Here is a 17,808-nt window from a genome sequence, read left to right on the forward strand (position 1 = left end):
CAGAATGAATCTGGGTCCCAAAGGAGTGAGGCAAGGATGTCCCCTATCCCCCATACTGTTTATATTGACACTGGAAATACTACTGAAAGAAATTAGGAAAGATAAAGAAATAACGGGGCTAAAGATAAAGAACCAGAAATTCAAACTGCAAGCATTTGCGGATGACATAGTACTTATCCTAGAAAAACCACTACAATCAGGACCTAAATTATTGACAAAAATAGAACAATATGGGGAAGTGGCAGGGCTGAAAATTAACAAACAAAAAACACAAATGTTAACCAAGAATCTCACCAAAAACCAAGAGAAAGAATTGGAAAACATGCTAGGCATACAAACAGCAAAGAAAGTAAAATACGTAGGAATCTGGCTTACCAATAGAATATCAACTCTTAAAGAAGATAATTACAATAAATTGGCCAAACAAATAGAAAAAGATTTGCAACTTTGGGCTAAACTACAGCTATCATTCCTAGGTAAAATTGCCTCCATTAAGATGAACATCCTCCCAAGGATGCTATATCTATTCCAGGTGATACCAACAAACCTAGGAAAAACCTATTTCAAAGATCTGGATAAGATGATATTAAAGTATATCTAGCAGGGGAAGAAGGCACGAGTCAAACTGAAACACCTACAGGACAAACGAGATAGAGGAGGAATCGGGCTCCCAGATTGGCAAACTTACTACAAAGCCTCAACATTAACTTGGATCAAAGAGTAGATTGAACTCAAAAACGAACGCATACTAACATTAGAAGGTTTTGATTTGACGAAAGGATGGCACACATATCTATGGGAAGAGAAACCTAAAAAACATGAACAATTCTGAAGGCATATAGTAAGAGACAGACTACTAAAAACTTGGACTGAAATTAGGAAAAACCATTACGACGGCATCCCACGGTGGATCTCAACAATGGAAGCACAAATATATCCAAATACCATGGACACAAATAAAATGAAGACGTATCAAGATCTCTTAAACGAGAAGGGGAAATTAAAAACCAGAAAAGAATTAAAAGAACAAGGTGTGGAAATTGACTGGTGGCCATACTTACAACTAAAATCCAGATACAAATCAGACATGGAGAAATATGGAATTCAAAAAGAACCAAACGATTTGGATAAAATATTATTGGGCCCAAATGAGAAATTAATAACCAAAATTTACAATTTTTTACTTACATATAAATTAGAAGAGGAAATAGTAAAAGAAAAGTATTGAACTAACCAAATGGGAAAAATTATGGAAAGTTAATAGTAAATTGACACTATCAGTATCATATAAAGAAAATGCTTACAAGATGTTTTATAGATGGCACCTCCCCCCAGCACGGATTTCAAAAATGTTCCCCAATACTTCACCACTGTGTTGGAAATGCAAAAAACAAAAAGGGACATACTACCACATGTGGTGGTTATGCCCAAAAGCAAAACAATTTTGGAATAAAATCAAAACCCAACTGGAAGAAATAACAGCACAAAAAATACCATTAAAACCGGAAACATATTTATTAGGTATATTCACTAAAAATTACGAAAAAGAAACAATATATTTAATCACACACGTTTTGACCGCAGCGAGAATCATCTTCGCACAGAATTGGAAATTACAAGAAATCCCAACACAAGATAAATTAATATCAAAAGTAATGGAATGTGCCGAGATGGACAAACTCACCAAAGAACTCCAAGAAAAGGAAAAATCTGAATACTACCTGGTTTGGGAAAAATGGTATCAATGGTTGGAGAAAAAGAAAACAAAGTAAAGACGATGCTAAAAACTTGAACTAATTCATGTACCAAACGAGACATATTAGAGTTAAAATAGAACTTAAAAATATCGTTATATAAGGAGAGAAGTGCATAGAGATATTGAGAAATGTAAGTTACCGATGTACTATCTTAAGAAATAAGACACTAAGTTTAAATGTTGTATATGTAATGTATTGTTTTACTTGTATTTTTTTTCTTTTTCTGTGTGTGTATGTTTTTTTAAATTAATAAAATAAAATAATAATAAAAAAAAGAATCTGGGTCCTAAGTCCTTTTTTCGGGGTCTGTTTTAACTTCAGCCAGTTGCTAAATGACTAGTTGTATATCCAGATTTATCTGTAGAGTGAAAATGAGAAAATATAACACAAGATGTGGATGTTCCATGCCATGATAATAGCAAGTTAACCATTCATTTCCTTAGAAGGAGTAAAATAGAGCAGGATTTCTCAAACTTTCTGTGATCATGGACTACTAAATAAATATTTGGAAAATGCAGGAACTCTCCCCCCCAATTAAACAAACACTCCTCTTTTTTCATCTTTAAAAGCAAGTTCTTGTTTTTCAGTGAAGAGCTTACATTTTTGTATGCCTTCCCAACCTCTCCATTTCAAAAGGCTCAATATCAGTATTGTAATGCAGAATTAAGTATTTATTAACCACGAGGCTTAAGTGGGCTCTATGCTGTCCATCTGACTAGCAATGAACAGGAGGACATGCTAATGGAGATTGTGAGCAGGTGATGAATGAACTGATGAGTGAATGAAGGATGTGATGGTTTAAGAACCATTGCTATAGAACTTCAGACCAAAAGAACTAAACTTTTCACAATTATTCTTTATTGCTTGAAGGCCCTCCTACCAGTGCCCAAATATGTTCTGTGAAACACCAATGGTGCACCACATCCGTCGCTTTGTCCATGGACAAGGCTGCGTACAGATCATATTGAAAGAATTGGACTCTCCAGTGCCCGGTTATCAGCATACAATTCTCACTTACTCCTGGTGTAGACTATGCAAGCAGGTAAGAGGAGATCCCAGTTGCCATTTTCTAGAGTCAGGTAGTTCATGTTGGGATTCAAATGCTGGCAAATTTACAAGAAGAGGCGCAAAATTGAGGATAGTGGAGAGAGGAAAATTCATTTTGAATGCACAATAATGCCACTTTTAGGGCATTAATTCTTCTCTAAAAGGTATTTCTAGATTTGCATCTGGGTTTATTCATAATATATTGAATGTGCTCTTTTAAAATCAAACAAAACCTCAGCCCTCCTGCTTTTTTGCATTTTATGAGTAATGTTGAAGGGCATTTAGTTTCATAAAATTTCATTTTAAAAAATCCGTTCAAAAATAAAATGAAGTTAGGAAATCTGAGTATAATAACAGTAGTGCTTTGTTTTCCTACAGTGACCTCATTGAATGCAAAGATATTATGTCACCTAGTTCTTAAAGCAGACATTATTGTTATTGTTGGTTGCACAATCAGCTAGATATTTAGACTGGGTGGGGCATTTTTATCCACCTATCGAGTCCTTTCCAAGGACCTGGGATAGGCAGATGTCCTTTGATGGTGTTAAAGGTATCATTGCAGGATATAAGGTGTTCCAAGTAAAGCTGCCTTTTGCAATTGATTGATGATGAGTTTGTCAATGCTAATGGTGTTCCAGTGGTGCTTCAATTTGTTTTGGGATTGTACCCAAGACTACTATTACTATTAGTACTATCTTTGCTTTCTTTTGCCATAGCCATTCTACTTCTATTGCAGGTCTTTGTATTTTGTGATTTTCTCCAGTTCTTTTTCTTCTGTTCTGCTGTCTCCAGGTACTACAATGTCCACTATCTAGACTTTTTGTCTTTCTTATCAACAATTATTATTTCCAGATTACAGGCAGGGAAGGACCAAGATGGAGGGAGAATAGCCCATCTAGGAATAAGCAGTGAAATAATGGAGAGATTTAGTCAGGGGTGAAATCCAGCAGGTTCTGACAGGTTCTGGAGAACTCGTAGCAGAAATTTTGAGCAGTTCGGAGAACTGGTAGCGGAAATTTTGAGTGGTTCAGAGAACTACTCTGGCTGGCCCCAGAGTGGGGTGGGAATGGACAGTTTGCAATATCCTTACCCCAGGAGTGGGGTGGGAATGGAGATTTTGCAGTATCCTTTCTCTGTCACGTCCACCAAGCCACGCCCACCAAACCACACCACACCATGTCCACCAAGCCATGCCCACAGAACCAGTAGTAAAAATATTTGGATTTCACCACTGAATTTAGTCCAATAATTTTCCAATGCAAGCCTTATGCTCTAAAGCAACATCCTCCATATAGTCTTCTCCAGACATGCTTGGGCTCCAAATCTCATTTAAAGTCCAGCCTATCAGGAAGGCATCAGTTTGGAAAAAGTTGCCCTTATGCAATGGAGCTCTCTGGGGAATAACAAATGTGGTTGTTATGAGCAGAAGACTGTTGAGTTACCAAGTGGATGAGAAAGCTTGCCATAGCTTAAGTTATTTGCCTTTTAAAAGGCTCTATATGACAGATTAAGTCAATAGTTCCATTTCTTACTTCTATGTAATAACATCCCCATCTGAATATAGGCTACTTCTAATGTTTTCTTCACAGCTGCCAGCATAATTTAAGATAAGATGTATGCTTGTTTGCCTTTGTCACATTCAAGAATTACTGAAATGCAAAATCAAATTGGTTTGAGTGGATCTGGGGGCAAGTCAGGAGTTTCCTGGGTATAAAATCACAGTAACTCTTCTAGGTAACACCTGTGGTTCCACTTTCCAATGATTCATGGTCTATGTCCTTTGCCAAATACCTTGAACTCCGCTTTTATGGCTATCAATACACTCGAAGAGCCAATGCTGAACCATGTGGCCACTCCATACATCATGACTATCACCAGTATTTTTCCTACAATCAGATGGTGGCATCTTTCAGGTAAAAACTCTCAATTACCTTTTTTAAAAAAAACAAAGCATATCTTTTTAGATACCTTCTGTCCAATATCATCACTATATGTTTTACAGGTTTTAAATAACTTTGTTTATGTAGACATTTCTAGCACCTTAAAAGCATGCTGAATTAAGTGTGGTCAGTTCTCTCACTAATATTAAAATTTATTTACCGTTCACATGGCATGATGTTTGCAGGCCTTACATCTCAATGTTGTGTTTTCTTCTCTTCCTAGTTATTCTGCTATACGGTTACTGGAGGTATGTGTCCCTCATCCTAAGATCTACATCAAACGTCAACTACCACTGAAGATTACCATGCTTCAAGATCTGAAAGACTTTTCACAGAAGTAGGTTTACATCCCCACCCCAGCCCAGTATGTCCCATTTGAAGTTTGTGTTATGGTTCCTTCATTGCCCCAATGTTGAAGGATAGCAACTAACTGTATTGTGCACTTAATGCTATATGTAGCAGACAATGGATAAAGCATGATGATCACCCCACGGTCTCAAAACTAAAATATAATATTGTATTTTTTCCTTGAAATTCAGAGTGTTTTCTATAGAGTTTTCCTAATATTTTGCTAGTTGTATTGTGCTTCTGGATAGAAATGGAAGAACTCTCTTTTCCCTGAACAAGTTATAATGTGGAATTTTTAAATAATACTGATTAACATATACATTCAAATCAGTTGAAAGTGTTAGCAAACAGTAATAATTTTTTGGACCTTATCTTTTGTATTCTTGTTTATTTTATGATTTAAGCTACTGTATGTGTTTCCTCTGAACATTTGTTGAACAAATACATAATATGAAAATTATATTTGTTAAGTGTTTCTCGGCCTAATATAGACAATTAGGTTAGTTTCTCTGAAAAACTGCAATTTGCAGTATATTGTATAAAATTCTTAAGGAGAGCTTGCAAGAATGCAACTTCTGAATGATTTTGAGTTTGGATTCAGAGTATGCCTATTGTTGTTGCAGGATATCTCAGGTGTACATTGCTGTTGATGAGCGCCTCACTTCTTTGAAAACAGACACATTTAGCAAAACAAGGGAGGAAAAGATGGAAGATCTCTTTGCCCAAAAGGAGGTATAATGCACTACATGTTTATAGGAATTAAATTCTTGTTCATTACAGAAGGTATAGGATACATAAAGCTAAAGAAAGCAGCTATGCCCCTAAGGTGATAATTATTCGGAATCCAACATCAATCCAGTTTTCAGTAATTGGAAAGTAGTGTACTGAGTTGAAAATGCAGTATGTAAGTAAAAGTCATCAGTTGTTACCATGCTGCTGAAAACATGACACTTGTTTCTATTCAGGATTCTGCAGAAATAGGTACCTTTAAAGTAATAAGCTATTAATATTTGATTGATGCTTGGAAGCCCCCTGGAAGATAATGCAGGATAGGAATAGCAACCTCCATCTGAGAAAAGTCAGTGTGGGCTTGTTTTTTTTTTTTTTTTTCCCTTTGATAGATGGAGGAAGTGGAATTTAGAAACTGGATAGAGAAAATCCAAGCAAGGATGCTTTCTTCTTCACTTGACACTCCTCAGCAGCTGCATTCAATTTCTGAATCTTTAATAGCCAAAAAGCAAAGTCTCTGTGAGATGTTACAAGCATGGAATAACAGGTAAGAAAAGGAGTGCTTCCTCAAGTGGAAAATTAAGGATTGTTTTTTTTCTACTGGGTATTCTTTTTCCAGATACTTGGTTATGAATCATCATTGGATTTCTTCATTAAAAATAGATACTGATAGGGTAATAAAGTATGAATTTGTCAGACATTTGGCACATTCTGAATAGGCTGCATTGACTGCAGAATATAAAAGAAGGACTATATTGTCAGTTCAGTGTGGTTTTCAATTAACAATCTAATAAATATGACTTGAATGAACTCCAGATAAAAGGCTTGTTTGCCTTCATAAGGTTTGTTTTCTAAATGGTTTACATATCTCAGGGAAAATTGGTTCCTTGGTAATATGATTTTTTTGGCATTAGATATATCAGAATATCATATGATAATATGAAATCTGTTATAGGCTGCAAGATCTCTTCCAACAAGAAAAAGGGAGGAAGCGCCCCTCAGTGCCACCGAGTCCTGGGAGATTAAGGCAAGGTGAAGAGAATAAGGTAATGGATTTTGATAATTGTGATTATATTTAATTTCCAATTTATATACTGCCCTTCTCCCTGAGGACTCAGGGTGGTATACAGCCAAGATAAAAAACATAGAATACAAATATTAAAACATTTAAAAATATATATAAATTTTGGCCTGAAAGTTAAGAATCACTTATTATATTTAATTATATATTTAAAATGCATCTGTAAGTAGAAGTAAGCAGTACAAATACCATTTTCTCTTTGCAAATAAAATACTATTCATTTAAATATTGGCATTTGCTTACATTATTGTAGTGCCTGAAACAGTATCCCTGTATTGCTAGTTCAGAAAGCACCTGCTTCTAAGTGCACACATTAGCATAATAAATCTAGAATAAAGTTAAGTTCTGTTGAACTGCTCCTACATTCAGGAGGAAATTGTGAAACACCTGCAATGCTTTTTACAAATTGCCAAACTGCAGCAGAGAATACATGGTGGTTGCGTGACTTTGGATTTCTGCTGCAGAAAGCTACATGGGTAAGAAAAAATTTGAGAATGCTTTAGAACTATTTGTAATTCTACAATACTGATCTATGGTATGATCATCTCAGTCTTATTAATAGAAATTGTTGTTAAAACAATATAAATAATATAAAACAATGTAGTTTTTGTATCTTCATTAATGTACTAAGCCAAAACTTCCTATGTTTATTTGAAAACAAATGTGGAAACCTTAGGGCAATGAAGGCAATAAGTTAAGTAAAATATTCTAATTGGTGAAATAACAATCACATCTGCTCTCTCTATTTAGAGGGCTTTCGCTATTAAAAAAGATGGTTTCCACAGTCAGGGTTTGCTCTTTGTAACGTAGATATGTTGAATGATCAAAAGAGATTTTTGTAGACATGAGTCTGAAAAGGACTACAAAACCATTGCCAAAGTCTTTGACCTCCATCAGTGCACAATCAGGTTACAAATGAAGAAAATGAAACTTCATTGATTCTAAGAACAGTCATTCATCACAAGGGCAAGGCATTCTACACTCCAGGAGATTGCAAAATATCTAACATAATGGTGAATGATTTGTAGGCCCTTCTTGCATTGTCTGATATCCATGTTCATCAAGATGCTATTGGAACAGTGTTCTCTGGATAGATAATATGAAAATGGATTTTTTTGGCAAATTTTATTTGGGAAAAGTAAGATGTTGTATTCTGATAAAAAATTACAGACTATTAAGCACTAAGTGGCATTTCTTGGTTTGGGATTGCTTTGTAGCCTTAGGATCGAAAGCTTGGCTTATTGAAATAATAATGAATTCTAGACTCTACTACGAAATTCTACAGGTTATTGTTATAGCACCTGTCCCATCAAGCATCTGTTGATGTTTAAACAGACATATCTCATCCAGTGTAATAATTATGCTATCTTCAAATGTATCTGCAATAGAATAGCTGAAGCAAAAGAAAGTTTCTGTTTTGAAATACTAGAATCAAGAGCCTTCTTCTTAACCCAAGTGAAATATTGCAGCGTGATCTGAAGCATAGGCATGCATAACAATTCAAAAATGTAATTTATTTGAATCAGTTTTGTAAAAAAGAATGGGCCAAAATATTGCCAGGTTGATATGCAGAATTGATCAACCAGTGTAGGAAATGTATGAAGTCACTGTTGCTAAAGGAATTATAATCAATTATTTAATTTTAAGCTCTACATTTTTTTTAAAGAATGGTTGTGTTAAATGTGTTCAGTAAAGGTATGACACAGTATATTTATTGTATAGATTGTTCATTTAAGCAAAATATTTATTAACAGGACTTAGATGAACTACAGATCTCATTATAGGTCACAGTATTACAGTGCCACGGTTTCTCTGACAACTGTTGTACTTTTTCATTGAATGGAGATGAATATCCAATTATATTTCTTAAAATGAGGGGTACTTCACTTGTTCTAGAGAAACACCAAGAAGAAAAGTTTTGTCCATTTCTCTCTTTCAGGAGATTACATGTTTTCATGTTTGTGTGCATTGAGAAGGAGTGGTTTATTTTTTTAGCAAAATGGTGTTGATTTGGAAGAAGAATTCTCAATATGAAAGAAATAACTCTTTGTTCTACAGATCAGTTCAATGGATGCATCTCCTCGCAATGTTTCTCCAGCTCTTCAGAATGGGGAGAAAGGTATGCTGCATATTTAAGAAGATGTGTCATTGTATGTTTGCAGCGTTTCCATTTTCTATATAGAACGTGCAGTTTAAGAAAATATAATATTAATATTTATGTTGAAATATTTGGAAAATTAAGAAAAAAACCCATCTGACCTGGTTTTCATAGAGTATAAATGCTAAAGAGTGCTTGTCCTAGTATCCAGTTAACTTTTTTCAATCTGCACTAAAATCTTTTTGGTGGTTGTTTGAAGCACACATACCTTATTTCGAAGGCATTCTAAGAATGGTCCAATGTCTGTATATTTCCTCTACAGAAGATCGTTTCTTGACTACTCTGTCCAGCCAGAGTTCCACCAATTCTTCTCTACTCCAGCTTCCTACTCCTCCAGAGGTTGTATCCGACCAGTTGACAGGAGGGTCCACCTTTGCCAATGTTCTCTCTGATCCAGATGCAGCTGGCAGCTCAGAAGGTATCAGCAGAGTCTTTCTCTCTTCACTCCTTCTGTGAAGGTCTAGGCTGTCTTGGATGTCTGGTTTAGTTTAAATCTTATTATACTTGCTACTTTCAAAACTATCTGGCTAGAATGACATTATAAGAAATTCCATGTTTGTTTATTGTTCAAAATACATATAAGGTGGTTTGGCTCAAAAAAAAAACACATTATTTTTTTCTGTTGAATTTACTAGATAACCTTGGGAAATTTCTCTTTCCTGGTCTTAATCCCTTCATTTGCGCTAAAGAGTATCGAAATACAGACTCAAATTATAGGGTTGCTTTCAGAAGTACAGTTGATATGAGCCCTGAACACTGTAATGATAATACAGTGAGGATCATGCACTATTAAGGCAAAAGGTTTCTTTTTGAATTATCTATCAGTATTGAATTTATAATTAAAATGAAGAGAATATGAAGAAACCAAGAACTCTTCAGAACTTTGCCCCCATGCAGTGCACTTAATGATCCTGTCTTTTATTTTTCCTATGACAACTACCACCACTGTTCTGTGATTGGGCTGAGAGACAATGACTGGTCCAAATTCACCCATCTAGTTTTTGGGCTTAAAGGAGGATGAGAACTCTTGGCCTTCTGGTTTCTAGCCCAGCTTCTTAATTACTACACTAGGCTAGCTTTCATTACCTTTTCATTTGGGATAGACATTTCTGATTAGACCAGATGGAGCTGAATTCCCCAACTGGTATCTTCAAGTTGTGTTGCCCATTACAGAATTTGTTAACAATTGTAGGGTTCTGAATATATATATATATATATATAGACAGATTTCACAGACTGTCCTTTTGCAATGTCATATTCTATAACTCTGACCTTGTTTTTCTCAGAACTATAAAGGGGCTGATCAATGAACCTTATTTCAGAACTTAACATTCATATGTTGTTGTTATTATTGGATTCTAGATTGATGAAAGTTCATAGCCTTATTGACCATTTTCCAGAAGCAGCAGTATATTTCAAAATTATTGAAATTATCAATTTGAGACAACAAATTATCTCTGTAGCACCCCAAGAATGAGCATTTTAAAAGAAATCTTGGAGCTCCAGCAATATTAAAAGTTGTACCTTCCTTTTTTATTCCAGATGTGTTTGATGGGCATTTGCTGGGCTCTATGGATAGTCAGGTGAAAGAAAAATCCACCATGAAGGCTATTCTAGCAAATCTGTTACCTGGAAATAGCTACAATCCAATTCCATCCCCTTTGTAAGTAAAATCCAGCTTGGAAGGAAAATAATTTCTGTACAATGGGGTTTTTTGGATGCTTGTTTTATTCATATTTCTCCTTGGTTACAATGCCTATTGTCAGGTGAAAAGACAGTAATATTTAATCCATTGATGTACTAGGTGTCATATATTTTCTGTGGAGTAATAGTTAATGTAGAATGAGATAACTTTAATCTTTGTCTTCTGTTAATTATTTATTAGCCTCACAGGGACCTTAATATTAGTTTAAGAAGAAGAGCTTGGGATTTGTTACTTGCATTTGTGTGTGTGTGTGTGAGAGGGGGGGGGGAGAGAGAGAGAGAGAGATTTTCTTCTTTGGATTATTATGCTAATTTGGAATTGTCCTTTCAGTGAAACATTAGCATCAGGAATTATAAAAATAAAGAACAACAATTTCATCTTTATCCAAAATTTCAGCTAATGTCATAGCTAAATTAAAAGTTATTTCATGTGTTAATTGGAGTTACTTGGAATTTTATTGGTCTGACTGAAAGTGAACTTTAAAGTATGTATGCTAATTTTAACAAAAGATGTATTAGAACTTTTTGATCTTAGAAATGTTTTTAAAGAAAAGTTTAGTGTTTTAAAATGGATGGGAAAAAGTATTTTTCCCTTTCAGATTAAAGAATCTGAAAGAATACAATGAATTTTGTTATTATAAATGGTGATAAGTTTATAAAGATTATTAAGTGCAAACAGAAATATATATTATTTCCACAGCAAGGAAGAAAAAGCATAAATGGCTAAATTGATTGCTTTATTGGGAGAGGAGAATATATTTAATTTTTTTTGGGGGGGGAAATCACTTCTGGATTTGTGTTTTTGATGAAAAAAAATGAAACTTTGACTTTGGTTTTGCCGATTAGATAGATTTGTTGTTATAGAAATGGCTAGTACTGTATATATACTAATGTGTAAAAGTAAAAAGTTGATGCTATAATGTTGTTATCCTGTACTGTGCTAAAAAGAGTAGGGAAGTCAATGCTTCCCCCCCCCTTGTATCTCATATTTTCTTCCCCTCCTCTCTTTTTCCTTCCCCTAATTTCCTATTTTTATTTTCCTTTATATTTTATACTTGGATAAAACAATAAAAGTCATAAAGACTACCCCAATTTCCTTTATTGCTGTATTCACCTGGAAGGAGCTCTATTTCTTTCTCCTTCCCCCAATAGTTTACTTTTAAGAATATAGTGAAAGAGGCCAATTAGGTACTTCTGCTTAATTTTCTGTTTTGAGGGGTAGAAATTATTTTAAATTCAAAGTTTTCTTGCATCCGAGAAATGTGTGATACAGACCTGCTTGTCGTAAACAAATAACATGTTGTAATTTTTGTATCCTTAATGTAGTGAACCCGACAAGCACTACTTAATGTATGAGCACGAACGGGTTCCTATTGCTGTCTGTGAAAAGGAACCAAGCTCCATCATCGCCTTTGCTCTTAGGTATGTTGGTTTCCTGCTTTGATTCTAGAAATCTTTTTCAGCCTAGTGGTTCCCTGTTGGGGATTGTGAGAGTAGAAGCCCGATACATTTCTTTTTCCACATTCAGAAAAACAAATTCTTTGCTTGCTTTTGAGTCTTTAAAGCACAGTGCTAAATCATTTGATCCATCTTGTTTAATTGACTGCTGCTTCTACCCTGTCCGACCTCTTTTTAAAGCTTTACCAAGCGCACTCATCTAGACTCCACCTATGTATTTTTGACTGGGGAGGGGGAGCATTCAAATCTTGTATGTTGCAATTAAACATTTTATTTCATTTATATCTGACTTTGTTACAGTTTATATGAAGAACAGGGAATAAGCAAACAAACAAATATGTTATTATATTTCAGTGCTTTATAACATGAGCCCTACTAACTTTCTTAGTACCCAAAATTACCTATATCCTTCTGGTGGGTCAGTTTAAGGGCTGCAAAGTATAGCTGCCAGATTAAATTAATATCATTTCCTTAAATAAAATTTCACCCGTTAAAAGGCTGATAAAATTGGAAAATGGAGAATTTATTCTTGCACATCTCTTAATAAACTCCATGCCTTGAATTGGCTTGACTTTTTGTTAACCCTCTCTTAATTATTATACTAGGAGAAATATGGCAACCATTTCTCCACAGAAAGACTCTTGTGTGTCTGCAGTTTTTAAAACATATTTAAATTGGGCTTCAGGTGTTCTTTTAGAAATAGGTGGATTTGAACATTTCATATTGATCACATACATCTTCATATCATGTACCATCTAAAGTTTTCATAAGCCATTTCTGGTTTATTTTGTGTTTTTTTATTTTTTTCACTAAAGCTGATCACCTCCTACTTCAGCCAGAGGTTATGTGAATACATGTTCTTCACAATGCTTCACCTCCATCATGCAAGTCATCTTTATCTACATGAAAGTAGGCAGGGCAAAAAGTTCTGGTCTCATCTGCACATCAGACTGATGTTACAATCTAGTATACCCAAATATAGTATATCCTGAGGACTTTGCAAATTAAGCATTTTTTCTGAAGCTGTCACAGAGGCAGTTTTCTACTATTAGGAACTCAGGCTTAGTTATTATTATTATTATTATTATTTATTCAATTTATATACCGCCCTTCTCCTAGTGAACTCAGGGCAGTGCACAGCCAAAACTAAAATACATAACAATACAAAATTTAAAATTAATTAAAAGAATTATATATTTTGGCCCGAATTAAAACAATGCGAATTAAAACCCATTAACAGATTAAAACTAAACAATTAAAAACCATTAAAAACTAAAAAAGGAGGCGGGGTTCACGCCAGCCCTGCTTGCTGGAAAAGAAGAGTTTTCAGGGCACGGCGAAAGACCCGGAGATCCGATATCCTTCTTATCTCCGGGGGCAAATCGTTCCAGAGGGCAGGAGCTGCCACAGAGAAGGCCCTCTCCCTGGGGGTCGCTAGCCGACATTGCCTGGCCGACGGCACCCTGAGGAGTCCCTCTCTGTGGGAGCATACTGGTCGGTGGGAGGCTATCGGCGGCAGAAGGCGGTCCCGCAAATACCCAGGTCCTATGCCATGGAGCGCTTTAAAGGTGGTAACCAACACCTTGAAGCGCACCCGGAAGACCAGTGGAAGCCAATGCAGCTCACGCAGGAGAGGTGTCACATGGGAGCGACCCCTCGCTCCCATAATCCCCCGCCCGGCCGCATTCTGCACCAGTTGGAACCTCCGGGTACTCCTCAAGGGGAGCCCCATGTAGAGAGTATTGCAGTAGTCCAGGCGGGAAGTGACGAGTGCCTGAGTGACTGTGCGTAAGGAATCCCGATCCAGAAAGGGACGCAACTGGCGAATCAGGCGGACCTGATAAAAAGCCCCCCTGGCCACGGCCGTCATATGCTCTTCTAAAGACAGCCGTGCATCCAGGAGGACGCCCAAGTTGCGAGCCCTATCCGTGGGAGCCAATAACTCGCCCCCAATAGCCAGCGATGGCACCAGCTGGCTATATCGGGACGCCGGAAGCCACAGCCACTCGGTCTTGGAAGGGTTGAGTCGGAGCCTGTTACTCCCCATCCAGATCCGCACGGCCTCCAGGCACTGGGACATCACTTCAAGGGCATCGTTGGGATGGCCTGGGGTGGAGATGTACAGCTGCGTATCATCAGCGTACTGATGGAACTCCACCCCAAAGCCACGGATGATCTCACCCAGCGGCTTCACATAAATGTTGAACAGAAGGGGCGAGAGGACCGACCCCTGAGGCACCCCACAAACAAGGCGCCTCGGGGTCGACCTCTGCCCCCCTGCCAACACCGACTGTGACCGGTCAGAGAGATAGGAGGAGAACCACCGCAAAACAGTGCCCCCCACTCCCAACCCCTCCAACCGGTGCAGCAGGATACCATGGTCGATGGTATCAAAAGCCGCTGAGAGATCTAACAGGACCAGGACAGAGGAACAACCCCTATCCCGAGCCCTCCAGAGATCATCCACCAACGCGACCAATGCCGTTTCCGTGCTTGCCCAGGCCTGAAGCCGGACTGGAGCGGATCCAGATAGACAGCTTCATCCAGGTACCCATGAAGCTGTTGCGCCACCACACTCTCAACAACCTTCGCCAAGAAGGGAAGGTTGGAGACCGGACGATAGTTAGCCAAAACAGCCGGATCCAGAGCAGGCTTCTTGAGGAGGGGCCTCACCACCGCCTCTTTCAAGGCGGATGGCAAGACACCCTCGCTCAAAGAAGCATTGATAATACCCTGGAGCCAGCCTCGCGTAACCTCCCGGGAGGCCAGCACCAACCAGGAGGGACACGGGTCCAATAAACATGTGGTCGCGTTCAGCCGCCCCAGTATCCTGTCCATGTCCTCGGGAGCAACAGGGTCGAACTCCTCCCAAATGGCAGTCTCAAGACCGACACCCATCATCCCGTCTGTACCTACCCAATCAGAGACCAAGCCTTCCCGAATCTGAGTGATTTTATCGTGCAGATACTGGACATAATCCTCGGCACGACCCTGCAAGGGATCCTCCCGCGCTCCCAGATGAAGGAGGGAACGGGCGATTATCTGCCGATGCGATAAGAGCGGAAAAATAGTTACATTTTGCCGCTTTTATCGCCACTAGGTAAGTCTTAATATGAGATTTTACCAGTGTTCGGTCGGATTCGGAGCGACTAGATCTCCAACTGCTCTCTAGGCGTCTTTTCTGGCGCTTCATCCCCCTCAGCTCCTCGGAGAACCAAGGAGCCAGGTAGACTCGACGACAGGTCAGAGGCCGCACAGGCACGACTCGGTCCAAAGCATCAGCGGCCGCCCTATCCCAGGCGGCCACCAGATCCTCAGCCGAGCCATGAGTCAGAGTCTTAGGAAATGGCCCAAGCTCCGTCTGGAACCTATCAGGATCCATCAGGCGCCTGGGGCGGAACCATCTGGTCTGTTCCGCCTCCCTGCGGCGGGGTGTGGCGGTTAGAAAGTCAAGCCTAAGAAGGGAATGATCCGACCATGACAAGGGCTTAATCACTATCTCCCCTATCTCGAGATCATTCTTCCACTGCCCAGAGACAAAAATCAGATCCAGAGTGTGTCCTCCTGTGTGCGTGGGTCCAATTAATTGGGTCAGGTCCATGGCCGTCATGGAAGCCATGAACTCCCGAGCCGCCTCAGACGCTTCGCCGACAGACGGCAGATTAAAGTCCCCCATGACCATAAGCCTGGGGGTCTCCACCGCCACCTCGGCAATCACGTTGAGGAGCTCGGGCAGGGCCGCCGACACGTGGCAGGGAGCCAGGTACGTAATCAGCAAGCCCATCTGCCTCCCTTGTCCCCACTTCACAAGGAGGGACTCACATCCGGCTATCTGAGGTACAGTGGCCTCCCTTGGGGCGAGACCTTCCTTTACTAGAACCGCCACCTCCCCACCCCTCCCCTGGGACCTCGGCTGATGGAATGCATCGAAACCTGGAAGGCACATCTCAACGAGGGGACCCCCCCCTCCTGGCCCAACCAGGTCTCCGTAATCCCTACCAGGTCCGCACCCCCCTCCTGAATCAGATCACAAATGAGGGGGGCTTTATTTACCACAGACCTGGCATTGCACAACATCAACCGAAGGCCCAGGGCCTGAGGATCTGAACAACCCGGGATGTGAGACGAGCATTGAGGGCCGGAGTTACAGCCCCTTGAATTCTGCTGTATTCTACTAAAGGCAAGCTGCTTTTGCACCATCCTGTAGATCAGGGGTGTCAAACTGGTGGCCCGTGGGTCAGATGCATCACGGGCATCTGACCCACCCCGGCTCCGCAAAGGCAAAAAACATTGCAATACGTCACGTGACATGATCGAGTTTGACACCCATGCTCTAGATCTTTTGAAATGATCAGACAGGTAGCTTTGTGTTGTGGCCCGCCAGTGGCCTGCGTGGATTGTTGCTGATCCCGACGAGGAGGCTGGTGTGGTGTCGCGCCAGTAGCCTGTGCAGCCGGCGCTTGAGTCGGACAGCGAGGAGGCTGAAGAAGATGTGGTGCCAGAGGCAGGGATTCAGCCAGGGCCTTTAGAACCTCCAGAGACTCCTTTAAGTGAAGAGGATGAAGTGGAGGAGCCTCTTCTCAATGCACGAGCACGCAAAGCTGCCAAAAGGCAGGAGTGGTTACTCAGGAGGAGGTCTCCTCGAGAGTAAGGCTTGGGGCTAATTGGCCACTCCCTTAGCCTATTTAAGTTTGCACACAGCTTGTAAAAAGCTGCAGGAAACAACGTGCGTTTGTTCGTTCATTACCGCTGATCACTGAGTTTGAATTTTCTCTGCAAACCTGGCTTCTGAGCTTTCTGCCAACTCTAGTAAGACTCTATCTTATCTGTGGAATTTCTGGCAGGTTGTTAAGAACGTTTTATTAACAGCCTGCATTTGCAAAAGACTGTGTTTTGAAGTAAACTGAGTTTTGTTCGGAGTTTGTGTGTGCTACATTCTTTGGGATCCGTAGCTGGGGCAGAACACTTTGTCATCACTGCTGTAAAGTCATTGGGAAGGCTAGAGTACCCATTCTTCTCCCACCCCAATTGATCAACTTGATGTCCTTTCTATCATCCTCCTTCAGTCTATCCAGAGCAGGGAAGACACAGGTAAGCAGAAATAATTGCTTGAGTATTTGCATTACAAAAACATGCAGGAGTACATGAGAATTACCTCTTGAAGTCCAAAGTAGTACAACCAAGAAACAAGTTTATCTTCTCAATAATACTTTAACTATCTGTTTGCATGGTGCCCACTCATAGTTTAAACTATAGAATCGAACCATTTGAATAAAACCTCTATTTGTTTATTTTCAGTTGCAAGGAATACAAAAATGCCTTAGATGAATTATCAAAATTATCTTTGAAGAGCAGTATTGAAGAAGGATTTCTGTCAAACAGGTGACAAACTAATTTCTCTCTTTTAGTTGTACATTCAATTAGGGCAGGGGTGAAATCCAGCAGGTTCTGACAGGTTCTGGAGAACCAGTAGCAGAAATTTTGAGCAGTTCGGAGAACCAGTAGCAGAAATTTTGGGTAGTTTGGAGAACCAGCAAATACCACCTCTGGCTGGCCCTAGAGTGGGGTGGGAATGGAGATTTGCAA

The 17,808-nt window shown here is 39.3% G+C and overlaps 1 protein-coding gene across 9 annotated transcripts in view; it reads left to right on the forward strand.

The window, feature by feature from the left end:
• PIKFYVE (phosphoinositide kinase, FYVE-type zinc finger containing) overlaps window positions 1-17,808 on the forward strand; it is a 91,279-nt gene that overhangs the window by 60,440 nt on the left and 13,031 nt on the right. For all 9 annotated transcript variants that reach the window (XM_034431858.2, XM_087882149.1, XM_034431897.3 and 6 more), the window contains 11 exons: window positions 2,628-2,799; window positions 4,539-4,717; window positions 4,968-5,081; window positions 5,716-5,824; window positions 6,214-6,368; window positions 6,777-6,867; window positions 8,961-9,021; window positions 9,323-9,478; window positions 10,603-10,723; window positions 12,091-12,186; window positions 17,521-17,604. In XM_034431858.2, the coding sequence (XP_034287749.2) occupies window positions 2,628-2,799; window positions 4,539-4,717; window positions 4,968-5,081; window positions 5,716-5,824; window positions 6,214-6,368; window positions 6,777-6,867; window positions 8,961-9,021; window positions 9,323-9,478; window positions 10,603-10,723; window positions 12,091-12,186; window positions 17,521-17,604 (1,338 nt within the window). The remainder of the gene's footprint in view (window positions 1-2,627; window positions 2,800-4,538; window positions 4,718-4,967; window positions 5,082-5,715; window positions 5,825-6,213; window positions 6,369-6,776; window positions 6,868-8,960; window positions 9,022-9,322; window positions 9,479-10,602; window positions 10,724-12,090; window positions 12,187-17,520; window positions 17,605-17,808) is intronic.

Source organism: Pantherophis guttatus, chromosome 1 (assembly GCF_059756535.1).
Source record: "Pantherophis guttatus breed Tessera chromosome 1, ASM5975653v1, whole genome shotgun sequence".
NCBI classification, from domain to species: Eukaryota; Metazoa; Chordata; class Lepidosauria; order Squamata; family Colubridae; genus Pantherophis; species Pantherophis guttatus.